Source organism: Ambystoma mexicanum, chromosome 9, assembly GCF_040938575.1.
Source record: "Ambystoma mexicanum isolate Mex_15411 chromosome 9, UKY_AmexF1_1, whole genome shotgun sequence".
Classification (NCBI taxonomy): Eukaryota; Metazoa; Chordata; class Amphibia; order Caudata; family Ambystomatidae; genus Ambystoma; species Ambystoma mexicanum.
This window is the reverse complement of record NC_090931.1, coordinates 244,059,721-244,076,909: the sequence shown is the minus strand read 5'-3', so window position 1 is coordinate 244,076,909 and position 17,189 is coordinate 244,059,721. Positions and strand designations below refer to the sequence as shown.

Genomic DNA, 17,189 nt, shown 5'->3' with positions numbered 1-17,189 from the left:
AAGATGCTGTGCAAGCAGAATAGCCATGGCAGAAGCATCGGCAGCCAAGGCCACAATGTTGCAAACGACATTCCATACACACCGAGCCAAGGTGATACCAGCCGCCGCAGGGACTCGTCCATGCAAAACACAAAACAAATCGAAGTAATTCAGCCTCACACATGGTCGCCTCACACGTGACCCGGCCGACGCTGATGTGATGCCAAGACCTACAAGCTCGGAAGCACAGCAGTCCCACACCTAAGACCGAAATTGCAACAAATTGCAACATATCAGCAACACCATACGATGGGACTGGAATGCTCTCATGGCATTTGTATACACACACCATTGTTACTCGCTTTCACATAGTCGCACATTATTGATACATGTTATACATGACCAGGTGTCTTGCGGGCTGGGAACATAGTTTGTCCCAGGCTTGGGGGGCCCACAGCCTGACCAATCAGGACCCTTGGGTCTTGGGGCAGGTGGCGGGGATTATCAGCCAATCACAGGGTTCGCCAATGTAACATTTTCTGAGTAGCAGTTTTCGGGGATGATCCAAGCATACCACCTGACCCAGCTGCCTCCACTAACATTGCTCGCTATACGTTCCTATACCAAACCTACCACTCAGGGAGCCGATCCTGCATGACTTTAGGTTTGGGGTCGGAACTCGCTGAGTGACGCAGATAGTGACTTCACTTGTCTACAAAACTGACCTGCGAACCAGAAAGCGACGAGATGTGCCTGGATCCATGTATATGATCCCTGTTTGTTTACTGTGATAAATGGTACTAACTTTTGCTTCTTGTGTGGACCCCGACTTCTTTGGGACAAGGGAAGGAGTTAGGGCCTTCCGTTAGCCAGAGGTTCGCGGGCCCCAGGTGCAGCTCTGCCGCCTCCCAAAATAACCCTAACAAGTTGTATAGGCAGAGAAAATATGTAGTTAACCTAATAAAGATTATGCTGTTGTTTCTGCTTGCCAAGTAGGGAATAGAGAAACCAGAATTAGCTCCCAATTTATCTCAGACATTACATAAGCTTTTGAGACTTGTCTAGAAAAGAAATGTTCTACTTTTGCAATGTGATCGATGGCACTGTCCTTGCCCAGCAGTTGAATTGCAAAAAATAACAACAGGTGCACCCTGTCCTCGAATATATTGTTTATTTCATGAATGTGTGTGTAGATGGAGACATGTAATGTTGTATCCGAATATCAATAATCCACACACTCAACCACCCTCACCAACTCACTCCTCCCACTCCTCCATTCACCACTAAATCGTGCTCTCACTCACAAATCTACTCAGACCCACACTCAATAGCAATCTCTCATACAATAACTAACTTTCTCTCTCAGGCACTCACTCGCCTATACACTTAGTCCTTCACTGAGGCACCTATTCACTCACCAGTGAACTCAGGCACACATTCACTCAATCACATTGACTTCCTCATTCACTCACTCACTATTGGAATCTCCCCTTGTCTCTCACTCTGACTCTCTCTCTTTCACACACGCACTTACTCAAATGCTCACTCTACACTGAACCCTGATCCATCTGCAATATGTACATATGTGGGTTTGTGTCCATATCCTTCTACAGGCATGCATTTTCTCCACAATGACCATGACATGGGAGTCCTCTTACCATCATTCCCACAGGCCTTGCTGAGCTTGTTTCCAGCTTGGCACAGCAAGGACCACGCCCGCTCGTTTGCAGCAGGGATGTATTATGATATGATATGATATGATTGGTTACTTATAACGTGTTAAAATTCCCCGAAGTTTCTAAGCACGGACATGGGGATCGAACCTGTGTCGCTCTGTGTCGTCTTGCTTGCAAGGCGAGCACGCTGCCACTGAGCTATCCTCCTATTCCTAGCTTGCTCCATCGTACATTGCTCTAGGTCAAGCCACAGCCGCTTATCCACCGATTATAGACTGCCACTGAACTGGGGAGGACCATTGGCTGGCAGTGTAACGGCGAGGCCTGGCGTGAGGTCCCTCCCTGGAGAGTAATCGCTGTGGATGGCTTCCGTGCTCTCTCGCCCTCCTCACTGCCTTCAGGAGACACCGCGCAGTTCACCCTGTTCGTCCCAGCGTTCCATCACAGCGGAAGCCATGCCATTACATACTTCTGGGCCTATTACTCCCAGCTAATGGCATAAAATCCATTTGCAGTCTTTCTGCGATGCTCTCTGGCTAAAGCAATCACCACCCAATAGCGTGTTTTGGAGATATTTCCACCAAATTATGGTGATCTGTGCGTAATCAAAGAGCAGGGACGATCTAAACCGATCGGGAAGATTGTTTCCCTGCCCTTCCCTTTTCCCTCCCCTACGCCCCTGCAACCAGTGTCTTGATGCCTGTGGGTTTTGTGCACTTTATAAATGTTAAAACAAATAAATAAATACAATATCTGGATTAGTTAAATAGGGAATCAAGAATAGGAACACTTTATTTTAAAACATACATATTACATACAATTTGCACTGGTGAAATGGCATTTAAGACTGGGCAAAAATGCATTGCCTCAGTGCAAAACGGTATTCTTCCAATGCATTTGTGCAGTAGGGCAATGTTTGCCCTAGTGCTAATCGCATTTCCACAGTTGCAATGTTTCTGTAATATAGCTCATGATCTGAAAGGGCGTTACACATGAATATGTTTGCTCTGGTTATTTGTTCTTTAGTGAATAACAGAGACCGACGTGTTCTCACAGACAGTGAAGGGCAGCTTGAAGAGATCGTGAAAGGTGAATCATGTTAAATCAACGCTTTCAGGAGATCCTCAGCTGCCATGAGCATGTCAAGAAACCCTAAGGTCTTTGCAACATGTCACCTTGAGAGCTGACCCCACTTGGGGCATCCCTGTTAACCCTCTAAGTGCCAAGGACGAGGTATCTCGTCCTTGGGATTACCTCCCCAGTGCCAAGGACGAGCTAGCTCGTCCTTGGCACTTAAGGGGTTAATAGTAAGGGATTATTTATGCAATGTACCCTGACTACAGCACACATGTTAATGTACTCTTATGTTCTATAGCACGCGCCACAAACTCAGTTGCTTTTGGCTGCTTGCAGCAGATTGAATGTTCAGGTTACATTGAAGGTTGATCTTGAGGGAGTTTTTCACTGGAGGGAAAAGAGAAGAAAAGCAGGGCCTGTGCCGCAGGGTTTGGAGGACAGCATATGATGCTGCTGCCGTCACCACCCTCAAATTGTGCCGCCCACATTTTGATGTATTCGGATGTGTGGTGGTCACAAGAGTCCATGGCGCAGAGCAGGGGGGTTGCTAGGTTTGTAAAGGATCCGAGGCTATGCTAATGTCGGGACTGTCTGGACTCGGGGCTAGCTAGCCTTTTGGCTGTAGCCCCTGAGCTTCTAACCGGGGCTACAACCAAAAAGACCTGGGGTTATAGTTCCACCCAGCCACCGCCTGGCGACGGCTCTGGTGCTGATGTTCAGTGGCAGCATGGCATATGAGGGTCTATAACTCAAGACAGCCAGAGAAAGTAGGCTGCTATCATGGTAGCAGGATAAAAACATCCAGCAAAGGGCTGGAAGCTTCTACCCCAAAGGCTGTGCCACCCCCATTACAGCACAATGGGACGACATATTCACGTTTCTCTACTTAGGAGATCCTGAGTTGGGTTGCGAGTCTTGAGCTTTACTTCATTGTAATCCAAATAAGAATGCCCAAGAACTTGTCATTCATTATGAGTGTCAGAGTAATGCTCACTTGGAAGGTTATTAGCATAAGTGACTTTTAAGTCTACCTGGCTATTCATATTTCAAGAGAGCTGAAGTCTCCCCAAAAAGATGCTTGTCATCATGGACCTTTCCACTAGAGAATGGAGAGTCAAGACCTTGGCATATAGCAAAGGTTCCCTACATCCATGGTTGGTATGTGCAGATATTGCATTCTGGCTAACAATGTGCCATTCTCTTGTTCTGTATCACCGTCAGATATAGTCCTAGCGGCAGTGAAGCTGCAATAGGAAAACGCGATTCTAGGGCAGCAGCATCGCAGCTGGGAGACATTCCCTTGCACAAAGCTTGTTCCCAATGTGGGGTCCCGAGATGCTTATTTTTAGTGCTCACTTGGAAGAAAATGAAAATAAATGGAGCTATGATTATGTGATCAATTTCCAAAGCTTACAAGGTAAAGTCCATAGTTCTCTCAACCCAGTGCAATTCTATTTGGTTGTACCCTTTAGATAGTTTGCACCCAAGACCTTCAACGATGCCCGAGTGATACTCCTTGGCAACATGTGATGAGATGTTATCCAGTTCATAAGGGAGGCTCGAAGATACCCACCAAGTGCTCTGTAGTGATTTGGTTGCTTTATAAGCTCTCCTTTAAAACGAAGAACGGAAAGGTGATGAATGGTGAGTGGGGGTTTAGCAGTATTGCGAGAAGTCATCATAATATCAAGGTGAATAATACCTGAAAAGCTCACAAGTACTCCGCTGCATATTCTTTATTTCGGACACTTTCTTTTAGCTAATGAAAGTCGGGGCAGAGCCACAATTCACAATTTTTCCAATTCTCAGGTCGTCCCGAGTTTAGTAAAGAAGAGTTGAAGTTCAAACCGACTTCTGTGACTCTCTGTTGTCAAGGCAAAACATTAGAACCCCGGGCGGGGGAGCCAGCCAATCAGGTTACTTGGATCACAGACTGAATCTAATGATAGAAACCAGCATTCCAAGCAACCTGATGGCTGCTCCCGAGCCCGTCATCTTACCCCGCTACCCCTTCCCTCGGTCACCGTTCTCTTCCCACCCCCTACCCCCACTCACCTTATTGTTTTGGTGGTGGCGCAACTGCTGCCACCGCTCAAGCCTCCTGGGCTACCATAGAAATGGAAGAGGAGCTCCGCTTGGAGGCCTGTCTTCCAGCTCCAAGGCAGCCATCTTAGTTAAGTATTTTGCACGAATGGCGTCCTGTTCATTCATACAAACTGCATTTCTGTCCGCACCCTGAGTTTGCGGATTGCAAACCCGGGGTGCTAATAGCAATGATACCCGATCCAGTGGGCTGGATTGTGTATTCATTGCTTAAATAAAGGTAGGCATGTGTTTTCAAAGGTCTAGCAGCAATCTTGTCACTTGCAGCGCTTAGGCTACACAGGTTAGATTGGACTGAAAAGACAACATAACAGCTGCACCTAACTGAAGGCCATATTTACCATCAAATCATTGAGAAATAGGAGTAGTATTTGAGTACGCTGTTTGGTTACCATGGTGGCACTTAGCATCTCATAAACACCAAATTATTCAATGATCCTTTTACATTAAGCTAGTGATCCTTTTTCTGCAATTGGCCACTGCATTCATGTGATATGATCATGTGCCCCAACTAGTCATACAATGCTTTTATTGCAATCCTGTTGACATTGCAACGCCCACCATTCTACTCACAATTGATTTCCCACAACTATACTGATGATAGCATCTGCACCACTCCACTGACAGTCCACCCAACACTCCCCTCAGTTCAAACTCCACCACTCTACTGACAGTCCAGACCTCACCACTCTACTCCCTGGTCAATGTCTACCCTTCTACTGACAGGACATCCACCACTCTCCTCACTCCAAACCCCACCACGCTGCTGACAGCTGAGACTTCACCACTCTACTCCCATTTCAATGCCTACCACTCTACTGACAGTAAACTACCACTCTCTTCAGTCCAAAACCCACCACTTTACTTACAGTTCAGACCTCGCCACTCTACTTTCAGTCCAATCCCTACCCCTCTAATATTAGTTGAAACCCTACTGCTCTAGCGGCTAGCCACACCCTCCCACTCTATTGACTGTCCTGCCCCATCACTCTACTGGCTGTCCAAACCTTTATCTCGATGAGCATTGCAAACTCCACCACTCTGCTGATTGCCAAAATCCCACCACTCAATGGGCAATCCAAACACCACCACTCTACTAACCGTCTAAGGACCACCACTCTACTGGCAGTCCATTTTCCTCCACTCTATTGGCTGTTGAATTACAAGCAACTACTCTTCTCACCATTCAATACCAACCACCCATCTGACATTCCAAAGCCCACCACTTCATTGACATTCCAATGCCCCCCGTTCAAGTGAGATTACAAGGACCACCACTCCACTGACAGGCCAATCCCCAACACTCAATTGATAGATCAACCTCCACAACTCTCGACCCAGAACATGGTTTTCCAAATATATTCTCAACTGATCCCTACATCTCCAGCACTCTACTCACCTTACTCTACTCACCCATCTTTAGACAGGCAATCACCTTTACTAAATTGGCTACAATTTCCAGTTCTGTAATTGCAGCCCACTCCTCACTACTCTGTTAACTACACCATTGTGCCCATACTAATTGCAACATTTCTGCCACTCTAGTGACAGCCCTCTTCCCACTACTCCGCTTTAAGGCTGATCTATCTGAAATGCTCAAATGACTGCGCCACTTTGTCATAGCAAAACCCATCTGTTTTGTTTGTGTCCAGACACGTGCTGATGGAATTATCGAATGTACCGCTACCCTCAACTCTTCTCTCTATTTCCACTAACTGAAAGACCCCTCTTACAGAGCTATCGTGCATGCTGGCACTCTGTCCTACTTTATCAACAAAAGCACAAACATATCCAGAAAACGTAGTGTTGATCATGCAAAGCTCAGCTAATGCACTTTGCTGCCATTTTGATCAAAAGACTACATGGAGGCATTAGTTTTCATTGCTCGATGCTGTGGACTCAATGTAGCATCCAAATACAGCAATGATTTATTTTACATATACTTTTCATCAGTTCTCCCATTTTTACATACACCAACCCATCACAATCGTCCAAGTCCTACGTCTCAGCTTCTGCCCTCTGAGGTAGAGCCCATTGTACACCCATGCTATCCTTGATCAGGCTTTCTAGCATAGCACATGCAATAAGGTTCCTTAGCTATCTTGTTTCATTTGAGTCTGAACGTAAAAGAGCAGCCTCCTACTATTCTTTACCTATTCAAAGCTTAATCAATGCCCACTTCCATATCTCAACTCAACCTATACTTCTCCAGCATGGGTCTGGCATGGATTCACATGCTCATGAATATTCCCCGTCATGAAAAACAGTTCCACTTACACTATAAAACTGTATTTTTCCTCTAAACCAATCATTGTCCTCTGGGTCATACTGACCCATCCAATGACATTGCTCCCCCTAAGCTCCACTGCTGGTGGCCATCTTCAGATTTTTACCACATGCTTCAGTTTTGGGTGTCCTCATGTCACTCTCCGAGCTATTTTTGTGCATTTGTGCAATTTCGAATTCTTCCATAGAACATTGAATAATGTTGACCCACTTCCATAGCTCAACTCAACCTATACTTCCTGACTTGGCCCGGAAACCCAGCAGGATTTAACCCTCCTGCCCCTGGCATGGCAACTTAATTTAGTCTGGGGCAAGTTAATCACGAAGGTGGGTGGGCCATCAATGCCTCGTTGTAGGTACCTGGCCAGCTCTGATTTGTATGTTTTGCTTAAGGCTGTTGCTGGTACAATTGCTCTGCTATGTAAATGCATGTGTGTGATCACTTATGAAATGTACATTGTGGACTAACCTGTCACTTGGCACTGGTCTTTACTGCTAGAAACTGCACTGGGGATTGTGTAACAACGTAGCATGGAGGAGACTCGTTTGGTATCGGAATTAATAAAGAAGTCTAAATCAAGGTCAATTGACGGACCCCTTTAAACCTTGTTATCCCTAGGCCTCCTATAAATTCGAATAATAGACTCGCCAATGTTCTCACCATACCAAAAAGGTTAAAACGAACATTTCAAAACATGTATGGTTAGCTGCCTCCGCTCCTCTACAGTTCAGTGGCTGTGCAAGACACTAGATTCACATTCTGCAAAGAGGTAAAGTAGTGGTTACTCTTGAATTACTTATAAAAACATGGCGCTCACGCTAAACATTTGTTTAAAAATTGATGCAGGAACTCAGTGGGGAGTGACATATTTCACATTATTTCTGTGCCTTCATTGTGTCGGAGTCGGGAGGTTAATGCATCTGCCGTGTCCCAGTTCGGCTAATAGCGTTGTTTTATAGCAGTTGTGGCTTTTTGCCCAGAGAAAAATTAGAGCTGTCAGCCGGGTTGGAGGACTAGCTTGAGTTAATGGTCCCCACAGGCAGGCGCCTTGTCAGGGCACCGTGATTCATGGGCAGAAGTGGGGCAGCCCAAGCAGATCAAAGAGGTTGGTGTCATCCTCCCATGGAGGCAGGATCCGAACCTTGAGCAAACTCTCACTTTGTAAATTAGTGAAAATGTGCAGTGTCCGCAAACATATATCCTAAGTGTGCTTGTGTGCTGTCAGGCTGAGGTGTGGAAAGAGGAACAAGGTATCCTTGTATTGTCTACTTTGACTGAAATGTGTCTTCTCATCACCCTTGAAGATCAGTCTGCATTTGGATTCAACCACTCTAAGTCCCTCTTGGTTCAACCATAATTGGGGTGGGTAGGTCTTTTCTAGGAAATGTCCCTCTAGGTCAGCAGTTTTCAAACTGTGGGGCATGATCCCTTGAGGCTGATGTCCAAGGGGGTTACGCACCCACAGTCTGAATATTTTTATATATATATACATATATATATATATATATATATATATATATATCTACATTCTAGACTGAAAAAAAACTGGTATTCAGCTTGCAATGAATAACGTGTGTAAGGTGCCATTTTCCTGTATATGACTATTCGTATGCAGGTAAATGGTACCATTACACACGATATTCATTGCAAGCTGAAGACCAGATTTAGCATTTAATAAAAAGGAAAGCCGCTTCCTACAGTATTGTATCTCTCTTCAGTATCAAACCCTCTTGAAGCTAACAGAGAGAGAATGTTATACTTGTGATGGGAAGGGCTGTAATGGTGTGTAATGTATAAAACAAAAGAGGCAGTAATGTAAACCCCAAAAAGTATCTAAAACCTCTGATGCCATTAGAGAGAGAATAGGTGGACAGCTCTAATGAGGAAGGCTGATATGGAAAGGAGAAAGTCATGAACCTTGTTACAGTTCCTAAAAAACCTTCCCAACTATGGTATATTGATGATCGGAAAAAGCATAGGGCTGGCATCGGTAAAAGGGTCATCATACCCTGAGCACTTGTGACACACTGAAACATTCCATTCAGCCTCTTGAAGTTCTAGTAATCTTGGGAATTGGTTCTTGGCATACTGTGTGCTAGAGACATTCTCTGTTTTTAGAACATAAATCGATCATAGAGAAGTATAGCAGCTATCACCGATGTCTGGTCAAAAATACCATGCCTTCCCCCTTGGCCCCCCAGTGGCAATTGCAAACTGTTTGGCTTTTTACCAATTTTTTTAAATAACGTGTGCTCGAAAATGTAGCATGTTACCACACCTCCCTCCCCAGCCCCCCAACGAAATCCACTTCATTTGGTTTGGGCTCCCTCGCTATGCATATCTGGGGGAAATATTTATGCCCCTCCACTCAAAAAGTTCCCGAGCCGCCACTGGGACTGTGCCGGGAGCGCGGGGGTGGGGGAGCCCAGGGACTGTGCTGGGAGCAGGATAGAGGGGAGCCATGGGATGGCGGTGGGATTAGGGTGAAGAGAGCCCAGGGACTTTAGTGGGACCAGGGTGGTTTTCTCAGGGCCACCCTCAACCCTCTTTCCTCCTCCTTCCACTCACCATCTAGTCTGCTGCCCTTTATGCCCCTCTATGGGTGAGGATTTATCGGGTATGTCAGAGCCAGTGCTTTTACCAGTGGAGTGGTCATGTGACTCGGAAATAGGGGAAGGGGTTTCTGCCATTCTGCCTCTGGTACTGGGGGCTCTGGCAACTGTCTGCTCCTTCTTGCTGAGCCAGCAAGTGTGCCATTTATGGCCACACTGGGAAGCTGCTGGTACCTTGGTGTTTTCTCGTTGAGGGCCACAATTCTTTTGTTGATGAGCCCAGCCGACACTGCCCCTCCTTCCCCCCTCCTGTCTCTGCCCCCACCCACCCTGAATTCCTCTCCCCCTCTACCTACTTATCTGCTGCAATCCACTCTGGTCTGTCGCGCCACTGCTTACTGATATAGTGGTACCAGCAACATAGAAATAGGACTTACATCCTTTTCGTTGGTTGATTACCTTCTTGTTTTTTTTTTTTCCCCACAAGGAATCGGATTTGCACTTGCATTTCGTACCGGATCCCCTGGGGGAAAAGTATTACTAACACTCCAAAGAGAGCCCCAGGATGCTAAAAGTATTAAGCAGGGGTGTTGCTAGGTCTGGAAAAGACCTGGGGCTACTCTGATGTTGGAACTGTTGGGACTGGGGGCTAGTTGGCCTTTTGGCTGTAGCTCCTGAGATTCTATCCGGGGCTACAACCAAAAGACCAGGGGCTATAGCCCCCTTAGCCCCCCCTAGCAACGCCTCTGGTATTAAGCACCCATGAAGGAATGTGAGGTTGGCTGGTGATAGCCCTAAGCCCTCGCGGGGCCTAGCAGGCCATTATTGGTCAAGCCTGCCCCTCCTCCTGCATGCCTTGCCCTACAATTGATCCTGAGCAGTGTTCTTTTTCTTTCTCATTAAAGCTTTGGGTGACTTTTTACTACAATGTGGTGGCCTCTTATCTAAACCTGCAATACGAGTTGTTCTCTTCCAATTCCTTCCCAGGACTCGACCAATTCTTTTAATCTTGGTATGTTGCCTCTGATGTGTTCCCTCCCTTGTTTGCCAGCTGCTAATATAGCAAGCATTTTGGAGGTATCCAAATGAATGTTATATTGAGAAGACAGTGCTGAAGGCCTCAATTACTGTATTCTAGGAAGAGTTTCTATAGTGATGTCTTCTGGGCCAGCCCTCACTGGTTCTTAGTTCTGGTAAGAGGGTTATGCAATTGGAAAGCAATCAAGCAGTGATCATGATAGGTTGGAGTCTGTACAGTTAGGATGTGGACATCCATGTGGTGTGTTGCGCATGTGGCTGGCGTTATGGGTCAGGCTGCCTTTTTATTGGGTGAACCTTAGTATTTCCCTTTTGTTGACCACTTCAGATGTGGTTTTACTAGTGGTATTGGTCAAAATAATAAGAAAAAAACATGCCGAATGCACTTCCACTGCGCATTCGGCTGGGAAAGAAAATCGAAGGCCATAATGCCGAACATGGGGAGCGCGGGTTGCGGGGGATCTATGTGATCAGTGCGCAGCGCGATTTTGGAATTCGATATTTTCGAATTCGCAATTTTGTGCTTAGTAGTAATCACGTAGTTCCTTTCTTAATTTCCCTGTTGATTCACATGTTGATATCTCCCATTTAGAGAATTTCTTGAAAATGTGAATCTAGTTGGGATTTTAGACCAAGGAATTATAATGAATGAGGTGTAAGAACCCAGGCGCCACTGTATCCCTGCATCTTTGCAGAGGTGTTGAAGTTTTTTGTGCATTGGGATAATAGTTATTTGTTCATCATTATGCATGTTTTGTGCAAATGCCATGTCTGCGTCGGTGAAGGCCCTTTCACCTCCTTTTTCGACTTGTCTGTTTCACATAAGAATGTTGTATTCTGGTGGCAACACTTCATCGTGTAGTATGATATCATTGGCAGAGAAACAAGATTTACTAATGTTGACGATGTGGATTTCTCTTTGGATGAAAGTTAAGTCAATCTTGCGACATGTTGCCAAGAAGGCATTTATCGTTCAAGTGATCAGTTCTGCTGGGTTTCCTTTTGTTGGTGCTTATTGCCTCTTGGGTTCATATGATAATTTGGGGGTGTTCTGCCATGGGATCTTTCCCCCATAGCATGCGGTAGCGTGAGCTAGGCAGGTGGCCACAACTTGTAGGCGGATTTTAAGGCTTGCCTAGTGTCCGGTCAATGGTTAATTTTGTTGAGAGGGTGGAAAGCTGGGATAGGGTGGCTAGTGATTTTTTGTTTGAAATATTTGGTGGTGCTTTAGCACGACCTATAAGCTGAAACTATTGCATTAGAGTATAGATGGGAAGAAATGCCATAGGAGGAGGGACACACAGTTTGTATGATATGATATGATGTGGCATTTATAATGCACCTGTACACAAGGGTTCCTAGGCACGACAAGGACGGGGGAAACAAGGGAGGACCAAATAACGATCTTACTAGGCGTTGTGTCATTCAGATCGCGCAAGTGTGGGGAAAAGGTTGTTGTTTGGTTATTTTACCATGTATTGACAGGCGACGGTTATTGTAATACCTATGGCCATTTCCACACACTTCCTGCCCCTTCCCGCACAAAACATCTCCTCATGGAAACTCGTTGTGCTCGCTTTATTCAAGCTTTACCATCAAACTGTGCACTCAAAGTGCTTGCCAGTGTTTTCTCAAAGCAGTCTTCTAAGAGTTCATGACTTAGTTGGAGTTGTAAACACGCTAATGGTGTAACAAAAATCTCTTAACAAGGTCTGCCTTCAGCCACTCGATTTATTATAAGCATTATGCATGTCCTTCTTGGAAGTCCTGTTAAAAACAAGCATTGGCAAAGCCAACATTTTTGGCTTGTGTATAAGTATTAGGCATTTGCCAGGCACTGCTATTAGCTACCCAGTTACTCACACCATTTCGAACCTGCTACCATCAATAGCCAGTTAATACCACGGCAGCAGTGCCTGGCAAGTGCCTTTACAATGGCTAAAAAAAAGCCCAAACTGTTGGCATTGCCAATGCTTGTTGGAGAAGGCATGGTTCTGTAGTTTTGACTGACCCTTCTCTCACAAAAGATAGCTCTTTAAAGGTGGCAAATTGAGCAATAGGAAGGGGGATGACTTGATGACGTGTCAGTGGATGGACCAGTTATGTGCCAAGCACATCTTGTTAGCTGCCCACGCCTGAGTTGCCTGGGCGAAGCATGCTTGGGATTATACGTTTTCGTAAATTTAATTGAGGTCATCTGCATGCTTGAGTGTTTGGATGTGCCTGAGAGCTGCAGGTGAGCAGCATTCTTTTGTGGCTGACTGAAGCCTTTCAGCTGTGTCACCCTGACTGGTTGGGCTTAGAGCATTTGGTCTTAGTTCAATCAAATTGCCTGCAAAGACCCCCTCCCTCAGTGTAATGGTCCTGCAGCATCAGCATGGTATATAAATGCATGCACATCTGAAAGGTTTGGGTCTATTTGACCTAAAACATTTGACCTGATCACATTTGATCAAATTTATTTAAACTCCCTTTGGTCTAAAATATGGGGAAAGGGAGACCTCAACCTAATCTATACCCCTACGCCACCTCATATATATATATATTTAATTAAATTTGACCGAAAAAAATGTCACAAATATTCGATCAAATGTTTTAGGTCAAATGTTTTTAGGTCAATTATGCTAATACCCATTTGAAATACTAATGTAACTCTTGCAGTATTCAAAGCATTTCAAAGTCCCTATGTCCACATCAAAACAACCAGGCTGTCGAGCTACTCAGTGGCATCCTGTCTCAATAACCTCAATAAAGGTCTGTTTATGCAGCAATGTGATAGGCTCTGCAGGAGGAAAACGCTGCTCTCCACCTCCCTTCTCCTTGGGAGAGCTTTCATCTGCGCAATAAACCACTGATTCATTCTTAATCTTTTTATGTCCAAGGTCGCAGACTCAGGCTTGTATATGTGTGTTGCAACAAGCTCAACCGGTGAAACGACGTGGAGCGGATACTTGGAAGTTCAAGGTAACAAATACAATAATATCATGTAATGGGTTCCTTGACGGGCACGCGAGACTTGTAAGCTGCCTTCCCTGGCTGGCTGCTATCTATGTAGGCGGTGGGAGGGGAGCATGATAGTACTTACTTCTTCTGTAAATTATATCTTGAAGGTTGTGTTACGTTAACACAACTTGGTACAGGGCAGCTTTCACCCAAAGGTATCTTGGTGCTGTAACAGGACACCCAGGGGGCCAAGAAAAGCCGGCATCCGGTAACATACAAGCATGCCGAAAGCAACTATAGCTGTTAACGGAAGGTCTTTAGAGCCTTGCAGTACTTAAGGTAGTCATCTATAAACCTCAGGGTCAGGGGGTTCCAGAGCAAGGGACCTAGCTTTCGCTAAGTGAGCCATCATAGCCATTGTGTTAGGTTGGGTTACTAAATCAAGTCCTTGTAATCCAAATCTACTCCATTTTTTCAAGATATTCACTCAAAAGGAATAGGAATATAGTTAATATAATTGGGGATATTCACACAGTGAGATAATATGCTGCAATTGTGCCTCTTGAGCCCAATGGGTTAGCGAGAGTCTGGTGCTCGCGGGCTTAACAACTATAGACCACTCATCCTCACTGGGATGAGGCAGAGGAGTGGTCTTTACCGATCGAGGTTGAGAAGGACATCACCATCCAGTGACTTCTCCGTAAGAGAGACACTGCTGATCTCCCAGGTCATAGGACACATTTCTGGTTTATAACGGTAACATGATAAGCTCCCATGTGTCCTGTGAAGGTTGAAGGTGAAGGTCCCACTGGATCTGTGACATGTCAGGGGCCATCTGTGGTGCTTGGTTAGGAGCAAATTTGATCCAAGTATCCACCACACGCCCCCAGCCATCACGCTATTCGATAGATTCATAGGATGACATGGATCACTCTGCAGTGCATGCCAAGCTCAAGCAAGTGCCCTGCGGAGAGACAGTCTATGGGAAGACGAGTGCTGCCAAAGCTTTTGGGGACTTCCACCCAATGCCTTCTGTCACAGGACAGGATAGGATCCTCCGTAAAGGAATAGGCCTTACTCACTGGGATGGCGCGTGTTTGTCAGAAGATTGCCTTCCCAGACAGATTTCTCCTAGGAAAACATATTCCCCGATTGCCGCCTCAATGATGACAAAAACAGGAGCAGCATCAGTTGTGGTTAAGAACAGACAACACCTTCCCATCATCAGTCCCCTTACTCTCCACCTAGCATAAAGGGGGGCTGCTTCACTTCTGGTCACTCTTGCACAACCTCGAAGAGAAGTCAGGTATCATTGAGGAGTGTGCCATGATGCAGCCTTTGTTGTCTTCTTATAGAGAGCTGTGTGTTGCCTCGCGTTAATGCTTTGCAAAAGCCCAGTTGTGTGATCATTTTCTTTTCAATATGTCCCTTCTTTTGCAGCAAGTGGTGCTCCAATCCTTGTCCAGGTGTCTGAGCCAAGCCTTCTTCTTCCCGGCTGCCCTTCCAGGCCTCTTGTCACGCATGTCACCAAGAACAGTGTCACTCTGACGTGGCAGCCAAACCCCTCCAGCAGCGCTCCCGTGGCGGCCTCCTATATCATCGAAGCTTTCAGGTAGGAAGATGTGTTCAGTCCATCAATGTCGAGCATCCATATATTAGTTGAACGGTTTACATGGGAGTACACATTTCAGCGGCATAGCCCAGGGCTGGAGGGTGCAGAGAAATCTTTCTGCTGCAATGTGAGTAGTTGTATGGGGGATACAGATGTTGTCTGGTACCGTTCCATGAGTGAGTTATTAACTCTGTCATGTTTTTCTTTTTATTAGTGCACTTCCTCATTGTAAATGCAGGACTAAAAGTGTCCCCGAATGCAATGTGTTAAAACTGAAGAGATTGAGCTACTTCAATCTGACATAACATAAATTGAAAGTTCCAAAAAACTGGACTGGATGAGTTATTTCATGATAGATTTATGAAAGATGTGTTAAGATTGCACACATGCAACCGCATTGAATCTGCAGTGCAGCCAAATGCCTGAATGTATGAAGACATGAAACACTAGCATATGTCATTGAGCCTTTCGTTGCATTAATGCAGGGGTGTGCAACCTTTGGCTCTCCAGATGTTTTGGACTACAGTTTCCATCAGTCCTAGCCAGCATTGTCAATGGTGAGGGATCATGGGAGCTGTAGTCCAAAACATCTGGAGAGCCTAAGGTTGCACACCCCTGCATTAATGTGACTAGGAGTCTATGCTCATTGTTCGCAAACACATTCTCACAACCAGCTGTCTAGATAATCAGCATACATCCCTTATTAAATTCCTAAACTTAGGAAAACCCCACCGGAATCCGGGAGTAACTGAGAAGTTGGTGTCTATCCTTCGAAAGACCAGAAGCATCTGCTTTATGTATAATGACTGATTATAAGATTAAAGAAAAACATACTTTCATGTATGTAATTACTGAGCACAAAGTATGCGTTGCAATAAAAATACCTATGTTAATAAAAATGTAAAATGTATTTTTTTTATTGTATATGGTTACAGATTTAACCTTTCACAAACATACAAAATATTTAAACTATTAATAAAACCAAAGCTTAAAAAAAGTGAATCCAAAACAAGTAAATCAATTTTTACAACCTTCAATTCTTAAAAAAATAATTGAAGGAGAAAAGAGGACGAGAGCAAAGATGTATTTTTACTTGCCTACAAAATCTGCAGTAAACAATAAGAACTACATTTTACTCCCTGGGAAATCCCTTTACTCTACTCACAAATTGCAAAAGTAGGGAGTAGAATGCTCCAACCTCAAAATTATGTCTCCAGTCCGGCTCCCAACCTTTGTCTAAAGATCTGCGTAGGCCTCTGTTCCTTTCATCGCCGCACCCACAAGCTCACAGAATCCTGCACTGAGCAAAGCCGAAATTCACCACATACCCATAATGTAAGGATTGTAACATGTCACCTGGAAACCTCTTGACATGGCCAGTGTCTTTGGGTTGTTACTGAGCAAGACGCGACCTGTATCATACGGCATACCCCAAAGGTTAGCAAAAGCATTGGCCACCATGGATTGTCTCTACATATTTTCACCCCTTTCGCAGATAGCATGACTTTGCGGGTCAGAGCTCACACATGGGTATTACTGCATTGGTTGAATCAGGGAAGGAGGCATGTGAAGTTTATACCTTCTAAACTTCAATATAAAATCATTAAAAATAAAAGAGAATCATCCTAATGAAAAGAAAACTAATTATTCAGATGGTGTAGTCTATACATGTAACTGTAAGGAAGTTCCATCCTCAAACGTAAAGTTATTGAGAGATTGTTTTACATTTCTGCGGATCAATCTTGCTTGAAAAGATGGTATTGCCCATGTCTAATTGTGCAGAAGGAAGTGCCAGCTATGTGCCATTATCCTCGTCTCCATTTTGAAGTATCTTGAAACATGTACTATCCCACACAGCAGTGGCGAGAGCACTATATCCCACCGCCCTCTTGACCTTGTTTTAATCTGAGGGTCCACATATC

The 17,189-nt window shown here is 45.0% G+C and overlaps 1 protein-coding gene across 2 annotated transcripts in view; it reads left to right on the top strand.

Annotated features, from left to right (window-relative positions):
* ROBO3 (roundabout guidance receptor 3) overlaps positions 1–17,189 on the top strand; it is a 468,117-nt gene that overhangs the window by 316,040 nt on the left and 134,888 nt on the right. For both annotated transcript variants that reach the window (XM_069614542.1, XM_069614541.1), the window contains exons 10-11: positions 13,595–13,676; positions 15,096–15,267. In XM_069614542.1, the coding sequence (XP_069470643.1) occupies positions 13,595–13,676; positions 15,096–15,267 (254 nt within the window). The remainder of the gene's footprint in view (positions 1–13,594; positions 13,677–15,095; positions 15,268–17,189) is intronic.